This window comes from Solanum stenotomum, chromosome 12 (genome assembly GCF_019186545.1).
Source record: "Solanum stenotomum isolate F172 chromosome 12, ASM1918654v1, whole genome shotgun sequence".
Taxonomy (NCBI): domain Eukaryota; kingdom Viridiplantae; phylum Streptophyta; class Magnoliopsida; order Solanales; family Solanaceae; genus Solanum; species Solanum stenotomum.
This window is the reverse complement of record NC_064293.1, coordinates 17,465,319-17,480,979: the sequence shown is the minus strand read 5'-3', so window position 1 is coordinate 17,480,979 and position 15,661 is coordinate 17,465,319. Positions and strand designations below refer to the sequence as shown.

At 32.4% G+C, this 15,661-nt stretch overlaps 1 protein-coding gene across 3 annotated transcripts in view; it reads left to right on the top strand.

Moving 5' to 3' along the window:
* The window catches only part of LOC125847534 (probable polyol transporter 6), a 73,933-nt gene that overhangs the window by 33,404 nt on the left and 24,868 nt on the right, over positions 1-15,661 (top strand). Inside the window, exons 1-2 of one of the 3 annotated variants that reach the window (XM_049527144.1) lie at positions 2,589-2,770; positions 2,892-4,296. The exons of 1 other annotated variant lie outside the window; for it this stretch is intronic. In XM_049527144.1, the coding sequence (XP_049383101.1) occupies positions 2,674-2,770; positions 2,892-4,288 (1,494 nt within the window). In that variant the 5' untranslated portion in view covers positions 2,589-2,673 and the 3' untranslated portion in view covers positions 4,289-4,296. Of the gene's footprint in view, positions 1-2,588; positions 2,771-2,891; positions 4,297-15,661 lie in introns of those variants that run through there. One more of the 3 variants, XM_049527143.1, reaches the window with a different exon arrangement.

The following is a 15,661-nucleotide window of genomic DNA, read 5'->3' as shown; positions in this document are numbered from 1 at the left end:
ATATATATATATATATATATATATATATATATATGCATGCTTGCTGTAGATATCAAGTTTTTGCGTATTTTAGATAAGGTAAAAACAAATTGCAGAAAATAATTATATTTTTGTGGACAACAGAATATTATTTTACCAATGTGTTTAGAGTAAAATATTGCTATGCCTATAACAAAAGCTCTATAAAAATATGTATAGAAGTTAAATAAGGTGGAGAGCATTTTTGTAAACAAACAATTTTTTTTTTAGAAAGGAAGCAATGCCTATTATCTTTAATATAATACACCAAACAATAAATAAGAAATAAACTCAGGATAAGTAATTCCGAAATAAATATTTCGATGATAACTTGTCTTCAAACCAAACGAACCTTATGAGATTTATGTAAAATTCACTATATATACTAGATAGGCCGAGGCCCGTGCTAAGCACGGTCCAACAAAGGGCTAGAAATTTGTTTACCTATTACCAGTTCTCTATCACACAACATAAAATTTCTCACATCAAAATAAAGGAGATAATTGTAATTTCGAAAACTATAAGGAAAATTAGTAAAATGAGGCCAAACTTGAGGGGAGATCTCTGAAATTATCCCAAAAAAATTGTTTTAGGCACATCTAGTATTCTAGACTTTGAATTAAATTATTCAAATTTTATAAAAGTAAATAAAATTTGTTATGAACAAATACAAAATAATATATTATACACGTGTCGACATCTTATTATTAACTCACACTAATATAAATAATAACATGATTATCATATATTTGTTGTTAACTTAAAAATAATTTCTCACATGAAAATCACTCAAAAGAGTATTTGAAAGCCTAAAAAATAAAAATAAAGATTTATCGGAACAAACAAATAGAAAACGAAAAAGAGAAATGAAAGAAAGAAAATGATTGTTGAAGAAGAACATTGCAGTTGAAGAAGACAATATTAGGAAATCTAATGAAAATCTGAAGATTTAGGGCAAAAATCGAGATGAAAACTTGAATTGAAATTATAACATAAAATAAAAAATAATGTCAAAGGACAACCCTGAATAGAGAAAAGATAAATTGAAGAGGTAAATAAATCCATTCTTCTAGAACAAGCATGAGAAAAACCAATTAGATTCAACTTGACAAAATTACTAATGTCCAGTTGTCCACTCAAGTATAATAAAAGTGTATTATCATCTTTTTTGTATTAAATATAATCTACAACATTTATGACTAATTCAAGTTGAGATCTCAAATTAAAGTGGATACAATTAGTTGACAAAATCAATGTTTTATTTCCTAATAAAATTATGGCTCATAAAGGAGGTAGGTTGTTTATTAGTTTAGATATAAATTGGTGTTATATTTATAGGTAACCAAAGATTTACAAGTTAGGAAGTATTAAGGTCAAAAGTATGAATATTTCATGCTGTTATTTTACTTGTTAGGATTACTAAAAATACTTGATTTAACTATAATAATTGTAATTTTTAAAATTAAAATGGAATTAACTTTTTTCTAACGCTTATCCATTGTTTTAATAAATATGGAAAGAGATTAATTTAATGAAAAGAAAATAATAGTATTAAATTAAGATTAAGTAATAAATAAGGGGCGATATAATCTATTTTTTTTTATTAATGTTTCCTTAAGGGATATACATAGTTTGTTTGACAAAATTTTTGGAAATCATTTTTTTTTCTTTCTAAAAGTGTTTGTTTTAAAATTTTGAGTTGTTTGGCCAATTTTTAGGGAAAATAGATGTTATTGAGTAGTAGTAAGAAGTAAGAACTACATTTTAGAATCTAAAAACACATTTTTTTTTCAAAAACACTTTTGGAACCTTGCAAAAACTATTGTTATAAATTCTAATATCGTCAACAAGTAAATTAATTAGCCAAACACAAAGTATTTTTTTTGATTTTTTTTTTTTATAAAAACACTTCCAATAAAAATATTTTTCAAAATAAGGAAAATTTTAAATTAACCTAACAAGCACGACTAGTAAAAATGGATTGAAAGGAGTATACATTAGACCCACTTTAAATAAAAACTAGTTCGACGTTTAATTAATTTGTAAAATAAAATGTGGTTTCTGAAAGTCAAACCTATTTTATTTTATATTGGAAAAAAAGGTAAATATTTATAAACAGACAAATGTTTTCTAATGTATCTCTTATGCAAGATGTAAAGACACAATACAGTATTACTAATTTTCCTAATAAATACCAAATCAAAACCTTATCCAAATCCAACACCTTTTAGGATTAACCCAAATTTAATTCTCGTAATCTGAATTGTGTATGGATAAGTGGATACGTCTTGAGATCAGCATAATAAAGACCATAATAAAATTTAGAGATAATTTCAGAAACCTCCCTTCAAAGAAAACTCTCTCCCGATACAAATGGGTCGCTGTTCAAATGCCACATCAGAAATCGTAGGACTTTCAATTCTTATCCACATATACTCAACTAACAACTAATTAATTAAGGAGATAGCCGTTTTAGAAAACTGAAAACCCAAATAAATAGGAAATATAATTAGAATAAGATTTTTTTTTTCTATATATATAGGCTCAAAATTAGTGAAGTTCATAAAAGGTAGTGAATCAAGTGTCAGTAGTGTTTTACTTTACTACTATATATCAAATATTTTATTATCAAACATATTATTGCATTGAAAAATTATGGAGAAGGGTGAAGGACCAAGTTTAAAAAAGATTAACAAATATGCTTGTGCTTGTTCCATTGTTGCTTCCATGATATCTATCATCTTTGGCTATGGTTAGTTTTCTAATGTATTTATTTTTCTTCAGTCATGTTGATATAAAGTTAGGATTTATTTAAATTACAAGAAATTTCGTTTTCAAAAATAGTCTAACGAGAATTTTATGTTTGAATTCAGATACCGGAGTGATGAGTGGAGCAATGATTTTTGTGAAAAAAGAATTTCATATCAGTGATGTGAAAACAGAAGTTCTAGCAGGGATACTTAATTTATGTGCTTTAATTGGGTCACTCAGTGCTGGAAGAACCTCTGATTATGTTGGCCGACGTTACACTATAGTTATAGCTTCGATACTTTTCTTTTTAGGATCCGTTGTAATGGGATACGGTCCAAATTACACGATTCTATTGTTAGGCCGATGTATTGCCGGAGTTGGTGTTGGTTTTGCACTTATGATTGCACCAGTTTATTCAGCAGAAGTTTCATCTCCATCGACTCGTGGATTTCTGTCATCTCTTCCAGAAATTGGAATTAGCACGGGTATTTTGCTTGGTTATTTGTCTAATTATGTTTTTGCTGGATTGCCTCTGAGAATTGGTTGGAGAATTATGTTAGGCCTTGCTGCAATCCCTTCAGTTTTTTTGGCGATTGGCATTCTCAGAATGCCAGAGTCTCCTAGATGGTTGATAATGAAAGGCCGTCTAAGAGAAGGCAAGGAAATAATGCACAAAGTTTCAAATTCTCCTGAAGAAGCTGAATTCCGATTAAGGGAGGTTAAAAGAAATTTAGGCATGGATGAAAATTGTGATGATGATGTTGTCAAGATTTCAAATTCAGTAAAGAAACAAGACGAAGGTGTTTGGAAAGAATTGCTTCTAAAACCAACAAAATCACTTCAAAGGATTTTACTTGCTGGTATAGGAATTCATTTCTTTGAACATGCAACTGGAATTGAAGCTGTGATATTATATAGTCACAGAATATTTGCGAAAGCAGGGGTACATGACCATAAACACCAAATTCTTGCGACATGTGGTGTTGGATTAACTAAGTTCTCATTCATAGTGTTGTCGACTATCTTGATTGACAGAGTTGGTAGGAGAAAGCTAGTGTTAACGAGTGTAAGTGGGATGGTTTTGGCATTAACTGGACTTGGGACTTTCTTGACTTTGGCAGAGCAATCTGGTGGCAAACTTGTATGGACTTTGGTCCTTAGCATAATTACAACTTATTCATATGTGGCATTTTTCAATGTTGGGCTTGCGCCTGTTACTTGGGTATATACTGCTGAGATTTTTCCTCTTAGGTATAGGGGTTTAGGAGTCGGAATTGGTGTTGCAGTTAACAGGTTGATGAATGCAACAGTTTCTATGACATTTTTGTCAATGATGTCAGCAATGACAATTGCAGGTGTTTTCTTCATGTTTGCTGGGATATCAGTCATCGCTTTGATCTTTTTCTACTTTTTCTTGCCTGAGACTAAAGGAAAGTCTTTGGAAGAAATGGAAGCTCTTTTCACTAAAAGCAAAGATTCTAAAAATGTTAGAAAAGAGGTGGAGATTGGAAATCATTGACACTTTCATCAATTATTATGCAATAAATTTTGGTATTAGCTAGCGCCTATGCACAATGCAAATAAAGGAGGAGGGTTGACTAGTATAAAAGTAGTTACATATGTTTTTCCTTACTAGCTGGCGTAACTTATTTCAAAGGGAAGAATTTTCCAACTTTGCTTCTCTTTATTTATACGTGAAAACAGTGGAAATAAACTTCTCTTTTTTTCACTACAACTAGATATAATATGCATGTGCTTAGCACAGGCCCAACAAATTTAGCTTCCTTGTATTAACTTACCATTTATTCTTATACTTGGTAAACATAGAGTAAATGACATTTCATAAATTTAAACTGTCAGAATGATATAAATATTGAGACAACACATAACAAACATTACTTGATAAGAAAAATAAACTTTTAGCTTAACTCAATTTCAAATGATAGCTCATATGGAGAGAATTATTCACTATCATAACAAAATCAAGTTCCTCATCCGAAAGGCTCTTTAGTTTGAATGAGAGGTGGGGCAAAACAATAAGTATATCAAGCATTGAGGTCTCATCAACTGTCATCTCCAGTAGTTAATCAAACCTAATTAACCATGCACTTCTCTTTTTGGGTTAAACACGCTTGAGTGTGTATACGAAAAATTTGGGAAAGACGCGCTTGGGTGTGTGTATACACATATTTGGTCTAGTCAGCATTTAGATATATTTATTACACTCCTAATAATCTATCTATCTATCTATCTATCTCTATATATATATATATATATATATATATAGTTGAAAAAAAACCCACTGATGTGACATGCTTCATTGGCCTCTATTACTATTTATTTATTTTCTTAGAATTTTTTCTTTTTTTTTTTCTTAAAAAAACTTTTTAAATATTTACTCTCTTTCCTTATTATTAACAGTTACTCTCTTTCCTTACTATTGGCATTTTTACATTTACCTTTACTATCAAAATAAATTATGTAACGGCTAAGAACATAGTGGTGCATTTAGTATAATTATAACATGTAGTAATTTCTCCAATTAAATTTAGGACGTTTTCCTAATCTACATAACTGATTATCTACAAATTAGCACTAATTAGAAAAGTTTAATTTTTTTAAATACTTGCAACATTAATGATTATATTTAATTTCTAATAGCTGTTTAAACTCTGTTAATCCTCACTATTTTCCTAAGCATATTCTCTCTACAGCTAATTAAATTCCTTCCAAGGCTTAAAGGTGTATTCATTCTCTATCTCATTAACAACTTTCCTCTTTCATTTTACATATGTAATCAGCTGCTAGGCTTAGGGGTGTACAAAATCAAACCGAAAACCGAACCAAACCGCAAATCGAGAAAAAAAATCCGACTAGTGGTTGGTTTGACTTGGTTTGGTATTGAAAAAAAAATTCGACTATATTTGGGTTGGTTTGGTTTTAACTAAAAAAAATCAACCCGAGACCAAATCAACCCGACATTATATATATAATTTTAAAATTTTATTTTATACATAAAAATATTTACTTTGATATAATTTTTAAATATTTCTTATACTTTTTCATAGTTTTTATTTTTTAATATATTATTTCAAGTTTGAAACTTAGAAGTCTGAATGGTTCAATAAAGATTATAGTCCACAGATGTTGGTAATTATAATAAAGCTTAAATCAAAATGAAATTAATACTAATGCAAAAAGAAAATCAATTCAACACTAAGAATGACAATAATATTGAATATTTGTTTTTTGGTTTTACATTCGTTTAGACAATTCAAATAGATAATCTAATTTTAATTCCCTTCAATATTTAGTCATGTAACTAATATTTATTAAACTTATTTTAGCATGATTTAGTACTTTTAAATTATGACTTGTTATACGCGATTTCATTATTATTATTTTTTTGTTGGATATTTTAGTGTCATTACTCATATCATATTATGTGTTATTTTCTTAAGAAACACCTTAGATAGTTGTATTTTGGTAGGACTAAAGAAACATTTGAAGTACAAGTAAATTATATGTATGTATGAATACTTTATCAGAAAAATCTGAAAAAACCCAAAAATCTGAAAAACCCGAAAAAATCTAAAAAAACCCGAGGTTAAAAAATCCGAGTTTTATTGGTTTGGTTTGGTTTATAAATTTAAAAATCTGACACAAATGGTTTGATTTGATATTTGAAAAACCCGAACTAACCCGGTCATGTACACCCTGTCACGACCCGATTTCTCAAGTCATGATGGCACCTACTATAACCCACCAGTAGGTAAGCCACCCCGTAACCCGGAACAACAAGTAATGGGTCTGAGGGTAGAAACTAAACAAGAGAAGGCAAATAACAATATAAACAGGCGGAAGCAAACCAAAAACATATATACAAATAAAGATCCCTCCCAGAACCTGGAAGTCACTGGTACAGAGCTACTAACAAAATGAGTACAAGTCCCAAAAGTGGACAACAGAGACTGGACTGTCTCGAAAGGTAAAAGACAAGTCTATATATACAGATGGAGACTGAAATAGTACAAAACGTCGTGTGCTCACTCCCGTCTCCGGATCAGTCTGCTCCAAGCTCGATCAACGCTGGCTACTAGTGCCCGGACCTGCATCACGAAATAGATGCAGAGCGTAGCATGAGTACCAAAACAACAGGTACCCAGTAGGCATCATAGGCCGACTGAACTTGAAAAGTAAAGGCAATATGAAAAGAAGGAATACGCAAACCGAAGTCAAGAACGAAAATCTAACTAACAATGAAATGCACACGAGTGTACAAAGAACTAACTAAAGTAATCTATAAGCTAACTACACCTAACTGGACCCCCATAAGCCCAGAAGGTACACTCGTGCGCAAGTTAAATAAAAACCCGAACGGACCCCCATAAGCCCGACGAGTACACAGAATAACTATAACTAAAGAGAATTGCATAAAAGAACCCAAGAACGAAGAACATCGAACCAGAACCTCAACCCTAATTAGTAGAATCTGACAGCACTGAGGCCGGACCTCGAACCGGATGCTCAGCAGAAGTACCCAAGTAACCAATCACAAGTATCAAGTATAAGAGGCCGGAACTCTAACCGGATGCTCTATATAGGTGTCTGAGCAATAGAGGCCGGACCTTAAACCGGATGCTCTATATAAGTATCTGGGCAATAGAGGCCGGACCTCAAACCGGATGCTCTATATAAGTGCCAATGTAGCTGCTGAAAGAGTCCCAATTGATCCATACTCATAAATATCTGTGGAACGCCGTCCACACATAGCCAATCAATGAAAGTCCTTGGAACCAAATCAAAAATCAAATTAAAATCGCGAAGTAGAACTAGTGTCGCCGATGTAACTCGTGAAGCCGTAACATCGAGGAAAAATAAGAATAACTATAGTCGGAGAAAGAGTATCGCTTAACTAAGGCCCAAACTATCAGACTCAAGTCTGCTACACCAGTCTACAAGGATCTAAGCCGACCGAGCGACGTCGGGGCAAAACTAAGGCCTATTGGATCCGAATAATGTATTTCTAAGGCAAGCCCTAGTCAAACCTAAACTAAGGCCCAACATTCTTCAAATAAACAATAATTAAGCATGCAAGCACTCCACATATCGAGGAGGATCCATTAATAACACAAAGCATGCTCACAGTTACCGGATAATTCCCGAAATAGGCCGAAAACATGATTTCTTAACACCTATGCAAGATTCAATGACTACCCAACCCAAATCCCAACTAATCAACATGCATTCACATTCTCGAGCTCAATCTAAGAGAGGAAAAAACCGTAGCCTACCTTAAAGCCGATCACACGCGCTCCAAAATCACTTCTCCGGAGATTTTCCTTTCCGAATGGTCTCGAAACGCTCCCCCGCTATCAAAAATAGTATCACAACGTTAATACGGTCGTTTAGACACCAAAATCACAACAAACAGAGACGGGTCAATTTTGGAGTCAAAACGGGAATCGTGGGACCCACACAGAAAATTCCGAAATTAGCCCCAAAAGTGGGTCCTAACCAGTTCCCCCAGCTCATTTCCCATAATGGGACACAATTCGGGGCTCGGGAACAACACAATATCAACAAGCAACTAAAACCCAAATTTTCTCAAAAGAATTGAAATGGGACAGCAGCTAATTCAGCGTTTTTACCAAAAACGGGCGATCTACAGTAAAATCTAACAACACCACAATGTTCTCCTCGAAAAACCACTCAAGATAGCCTCAAAAATCACCAAAATCGGATCTAAAATGGCTAAGAAAACAAGTCTTAAAAATTCCCAAAAACAAACTCACAAAAGGGGTCTGGCAGCAGGTGTTTTTCGAAATTTACCTCAAACGGGGACTCCAAATCACTATCCGAGCTCACCAACACGTTGTCCTCGAAAAATCTCACAACTTAGCCTTTTGGATCACCCAAATCGGTTGAGAGATGAGAGAGAGATGAGGGTTTGAAGTTTGGGGAAAATGACTGATTTTCTGCAATTAATAGCAGATTTTCTGCAATTTTCAAAAAAATTAAAACTCCGACGGGGTGCTCCGATCTCGTTCGGAACCCCGTGCACGCAAACGAGATATGCAACCATACCAAATTCGATATTCCAGACTCAACGGCGCAGTCGAAATTTCCATCAGAGGTCATTTCGATAAAAAGTGGGTCCCACTTCCAAAAGCCCTTTTAAGTCAAAACCCACAAAAGGGCTCGGAAAGATATCGAAAACCTCCAGACACAAAAGAAAGGTCAATCTAGACCAAACTCGACATTCCGGAGCTAACCACGCTGACGGAATTCTCATCCGAGCGCGTTTACTCAAAATGTTGACCAAAGTCAACCTTATGCCAAATTTCAAAGGCTAAAATGCCTAATCGCACCGACTCACACTGAAAATCTCGGGAGTCAGGTCGACCACGCTACTAGCCTAAAATGACCCTTCCGGAGCTGATGAAATCGTCAGAAAATGATTCCGATGTCATCTTCTTGAACTTTTGATCGAAAATGATCGTTCAAGGTTCATAAGCTCCAAAACACAAAAACTCACACCAGGACCAAACGAACGACCAGGTGACCGAACTATCAGTCCCAGCAAGTCATAAATGACTTGGGGTCGCTATAGGAACGCTCTAAACGACGCACAGAAGGCAAGACACAGAAATGACCAAGAGGGTCATTACACACCCCTAGCTAGGCTCTTTGATCTCTCTTCATTTTTTAGATTATCTCTAACTACATATGCCAAATTGTGGAGTGGTATTCGGCTAAAAGTTTATATTTATACTACGTTATTGGCAAATAATAACTTATTGCTTTATATTCTATGCATAATTGTATTGTTAGATTATTATTTTGAGGTGAAATGGTATGGTGGACCCTTATACTTGTATCATTTTGTATTCTGAACCCTTCTACTTACACCTTTGTCATCTGGACCCTTAAACTCAATAAAACACAATTTAACAAACCTCTCTGACCATTGACCAGACTTATGTGGCAGTAAGATGTCTGAGTTGGCAAAAGTGTGTAACTACACGTCTATTAAGGCGAGTGAGGAACATTTTTACTTAAAAAATATTTAAAATTATAATTTTTTTAAACCATTAATTAAAAAACTCCTTCTTCTTCACCCATTACACCTCATTTTCAGCCATATTTATCCCCTGCCCATCCCTTTTTTTCTTTTTTTCCACAATCTATTTTTCGGCTAGATTTGGTGTGTTGGCTTAGGTTGTTGGTTTTGTGAGGTTGGAGAAGGAAAGGAAAATGGTCGTGACATGTGGCGGAGATGAAGGCAGGTAAAGGAAGGAATATGAGTGGTTTCACCGGCAATAATGGCGACGACGGCGATGGTTTGGGCCATGAAACAATGGGAAGGGGAGAAACTATAATGGGTAGATTTTGACGAGTTTCACGGCAGAGGTTGGTGTGAAATTGTATTTGTAAGCAATTTGGGGTGTGAGGATTACGAAAAGTTTGGCCAGATTTGATTGTGCGGTGGTTTAGGTTGTTGTTACTGTGGAGGTTGGAGGAGGAAAGAAAAAAAGTGATGGTGTGTGGCGGAGATGAAGATGGGTGAGGGAGAAAGTATATGTGATTTCGCCGGCAAAAATGGCGACGACGCCAGCGATGGCTTTCTTTTGGTCGTGAAATAGGGAGAATTAGAAATGCCAATAATATATTAAAATGTTATTATTTTACATTTTATTAAATAATTTTGGTGAATAATTTTTAAAAAATAGTTATGAAATAATTATGATGTGGCATTAATATATCTGACGTGGATATGACATGTCAATTATATAAGGGAGAGTGAGCTACACACATGGTTGGAGGGGCTTAAAAGTCTCATTTTAATTGAGTTTAAGGGTCCAGATGACAAAAGTGTAAGTAGAAGGATTCAGAATACAAACTGATACAAGTATAAGGGTTCACCAGACCATTTCGCCTTATTTTGAGTGTTTTGAGCTTATTATGAATTCTAGGTCGAGCTAGTTCCGCTTCTTGTTCTTCCAATTCAGAAAGACTTGTCGGAAATCGCCGATTGGGTTGGTCCGACCAAGAAAGGCATGGGACTTTTAGGCATTGCTTGGGTCGAGCTAGGCTACCTAGTGATTTACAAGCACCCTCACTGCACACTTGAATCTTTCATCTGATAGATTTATGACTATTGGACAATTGATTCCTTCTTTAAAAGTCGATTTGACTAATATTTGGATTCCTCCTAAATGAACATAATTCATGTTTTTCCTTTTCTTTTCTGAAATTTTTCTAAGGATTTGATCTATCATTTGTTTAGTTAACATGTTTAATTTATGTTTTCCTGTTGTTTGTATAATTTCTATAACCTTTTCTATTTCCTGATATTCATGATAAGAAATTTTGTCTCTTGCAAACATTCTTTGCATTCTACTAAGTAGATTATCTTCTGCTTTTAGATTTAATTTTAATCCTTGGATTTTTCTAAACTTCTCACCATCAAAGGTAGCTTTTAAGGCGTACTCTCTTTGATCTTCTTCAGTTTCTACAATTTGAACTGAGTTTTCTTCTTTTTGAATTTCTTTACTTATTTACTCTGATTCTTCTGAGTTTGTTGAGTATTCTTCACAAAGTTCTTCAAAGAAGTCTTCGCTTCTTATTGATTTTACCGATTCTAAATCAGAGTCTATGTCTATTCTATCTATTTTTGAGATTTTTACTATTTTCTTGTTACATTTGTAACTTTTATGACCTTCTTCACCACAGTTATAACATTTACATATATCTATTGGTTTTGTTTTTCTAAAGTTATTTCTCTTTTTATAATACCTTTTTTTAGGTATATAATTTTGTTTAGAAATATTTTTTCTTTTGATTAATCCTTTCTTAATCTTTTTCCTTTTTTTATAAGGTTTGTTATCATCACATCTCCATTGAGTTGTTGCATTTGTATCAAGACAATAAATTTGTGTATTAATTCTTTTGGCTTTTCTTTGTACGTTATGTGCCATACATAGTTGACCAAGACTGTTGTTCAGAAACGATATTCTTTGACCTAGAGTGTCTCCTTTAATGTTTTCTTCATCGTATTCTTCTCTGAAATATTTGGCCCAAAAGCCTGGTAATTTTTGGTAATACTTTTCCAAATATGATTTCATTTCTTGATTACTGTCAAATATTTTATAGTAGTATTCTTCGAATTCACAAGTATATTTTTGAATATAACTCATTTTGCAAATCTGCAATTTTTCTAATTGCTCTTTGACAATTATTCTAACTTTTTCTCCATTATCTTTTACACTTTTCATGATCTTGATCTAGGACCTTGCAGTCTTCATTGTAGAATCGTTTAAGAATAAAATATAATGCTTTTATTCCTAACGTTCGCCTAGTTTGAATCCACTTTTTATTCAAATGAGGAAGTTTTTTGTCCACTCCTGTGGCTTTGACATTAAAATCTTTTATTTTTTCAACTGATATGTAGTTGAGTGTAATAAGCTTGCAAATCTTTGCTTTCCATAGAAATGCTGAAAAATCTGCAATAAACACCATCTCCTTGGACATAGTTTTTAACTGAATTGAATAGTTTTGATGGTAATTGTGATATTTCATTTAGATCCAATTTTGCATATACTCGATCTAAATATCCAAATTCAAATAATTGGGCTGTAAAACCCGGTGATCCATTAGGAAATATTGATATTCTCGAAAATAAACTTGTTGTTCCTAAAACACCAAATGTTTCTCCGCTTTCTTCTGGGAGGTTGTAAATGTGTCTTGTAAATGCAAGATACTCTTCTTCTTTAAGGTGCTATTTGCCAACCTGAAAAGAAGAAAAAACCTTTGCTCTTGAAGGAACTTTGTTAGCACTGCTTTCTAGTTTCCAGAGATAATTTTTTCAGCTTTTATTGAAGATGTGCTTGTTTCTTCTTTCGAAGTAGAACAATCAATTATTGCTCGGCTTTTTCCTTCATATTTATCCGTGCTTACCTTTGAGATGTTTTGGGCACTAGGTGCTAGTGGGACATCTCCTGCCACTTTATTGGGATTAATATTCCCTTTTAGAATTGAATTCTGCTTTGGACATGTATCCAAATGTTCACACAAGAGTAAAAATTCTCTCATGTTTTCAGCTTGTTCTTTGCTGAGTTGATGTATTTCGGATTGTAACATCCGAGCTTGTTTAGAAAACTTTGACAGTTCATCTCTGATTTTGAATAGCCTTTGGCTTTTATTATCTATGGATTCATTCACAGTTTCAATTTTTTCATATTTCCTGGTTAACAGGATTTGCGTCCGATTGTCCATATTGGACATTTCTGGAGATAAAATCTGCAAGAAAATTGTCACTTCCTTGAATATATTCTATTGTAAATGAATAAAAGGATAATAACACTTGCCATCGATGCAATCTTTTGTATAGAGGTTTAGAAGGAAGCTTGTTAAATATTAAACCTGACACCTGCGTGTTATCAATTTTAATAACAAGTTGTTTTGGTAGAAGGAACATAGAAAATTTTCTAATTCCTTTAACAATGGCTAATAATTCCTTTTCATTTGTTGAATATCTTGTTTCTGCATCATTAAAGGTTCCACTTGTGTACCTGCAAATTTCATTTAAATCGGTTTACAATAATGCTCTCCAGTGATAATCAGATGCGTCTGTTTGTAATACCAGATTGTCATTATCTTCAGGCAATCTATGTTTTGGTAACTTGGTACATTCTTCTTTTAATTTTTTAATACACTATGTGTGTTCATCCAAGTATGTTGAATTTTCTTATTAATTTTTGCAGCATATTCCTTTTTTGTGCTAAATCAGGAATAAATTCTCTTGCATAATTTAGACATTCTAAAAAATTTTGTATTTCCTGTTTTGTTGTTAATTTATCAGGAAATTGTATAATCTTTTTTGAGATATGTGCTTGGAGTTCTATCCCATTTTTTGAAATAATCATTCCTAAGAATTCTATTTCATTTTTATTTATATCTGCCTTCTTTTGGCTTAAAACAATTCCCTTTTTTAAATAAATTTCTGAAAATTCTTTCAGATGTTTCAAATGCTCTTCATATGTTTTAGAACATATTAGTATGTCATATATATAGACAATTAAAAATTTCTTTTCTGAGAATATTTTATCCATTTTTCTTTGAAATATTTGTGGGGCATTTTTTAGTCCAAAAGGCATGACCAACCACTCATAGTGTCCGTTAGGGGTACTGAATGCAGTTAACAGAATAGAGTTTTCTGATAATTTTATTTGTCGAAATCCACTTTTACAATCAAATTTTGAAAAATAAGTTTTTCCTTTTGCAAGGTTAATTAAATTATTCTTATTTGGGATAAAATATTCATCAAATATGCAATTTTTATTTAGCTCTTTATAATTTATTACCATTCGAGCTTTTCCTCTTTTTATTTCAGCATGGTTTCTTACCATAAACGCTGGGCTACTATGAAGACTTTTACTCATTCTTATTAACTTTAAGTTGAGTAATTCTCTGAGTTGTCTGAGAATATTTTATCCATTTTTCTTTGGAATATTTGTGGGGCATTTTTTACTCCAAAAGGCATGACCAACTACTCATAGTGTCCGTTAGGGGTACTGAATGCAGCTAACATAATAGAGTTTTCTGATAATTTTATTTGCCAAAATCCACTTTTACAGTCAAATTTTGAACATTATTTTATTTATTTTAAAATTTTCATCATTGAAATGATCTAATTGTCCATTCTTCATAAATATAATAGAAATTTGTTTCATTGAGAAAAGCGTATATTTACAAATTATACTAAGAATGTCTAAGAATTTTCTTTAATTATTTGAATTAATTTAATTGTTCCAATTCATATAAATGTTGAAATAGTATGAGGATTTTAAAAATATGATTTTGAGAAAAGTTAAGAGGAAGCAGTCAAGAAAATTTTGAAAGCAATTAGAGATACATTACTTTTGGCTAAAAGTTTCTTACTGAACAAGTTGAGGCTTATAAAATTCCAAGACATTATTCTTCGTCAATACATTTTTAACCATTTTAAATATTCAAATTATAAATTAGTAGAGGATAAATATTTCATATTTTGAATATTTTACAAAATTAGATTTTTTTTCCTTTTACTTTGTAATCTATGGTTTTTTTTTTTTTTTACATAAGATATGGGTTATATTAACAAATATTTTTAATGTTAGAATATCTACTTTAAATTTAAAATTAGAGAATTTTTTAATTGCAAAATTTAAAAAATCTAAGCTATGAACTTAATTAATTATAAAATAGGTGATATGCAAAGTTTTTGAACTAATTTGACAAAAAATAATTAAATTTGTATGCATAAATACATGAAGATTTTGGGTGTGTTTGGTATGAAGGAAAACATTTTCCGAAAAATGTTTTCCAATTTTCTCATGTTTGGTTGGGTTAAATGTTTTGGAAAATGTTTTTCAAATCAATTCATTTTCCTCAAATTTAAGGAAAACGACTTCTCTTCAAAACTTAAGGAAAACATTTTCCAAACTTCTCTTTCAACTTCAAATTACAATTACTTTTTTGTTGAAAAAATCAATTTATTTTGTCCCTACCCTCAAATTAGCCCCCCGACCGCAAAAAAGAAATAAAAATTTAAAGCTTATTTTTAAATTCAATTTTTTTACCCCATCTTCACCCCTACCCCGACCCCCTCCCAAAAAAAATATTAAAAATTGTTTTTAAAAGGTATTTCTAATTTCATTTTTTTTTAATTTTTACCCCCACCCACTACCCTCGGCCCCCATTTGCCCCCTATCAGCCCCTAACCCTCTTCAAAAAAAATAAAATAAATTGAAGTTTGTTTTTAAAAAATATTTTCAACTTCAAATTTTTATTTTTCCATCCCGATAATCGATCACCCACCTCCCCACCCGGCTAGCCCCCCTCCCCCCCC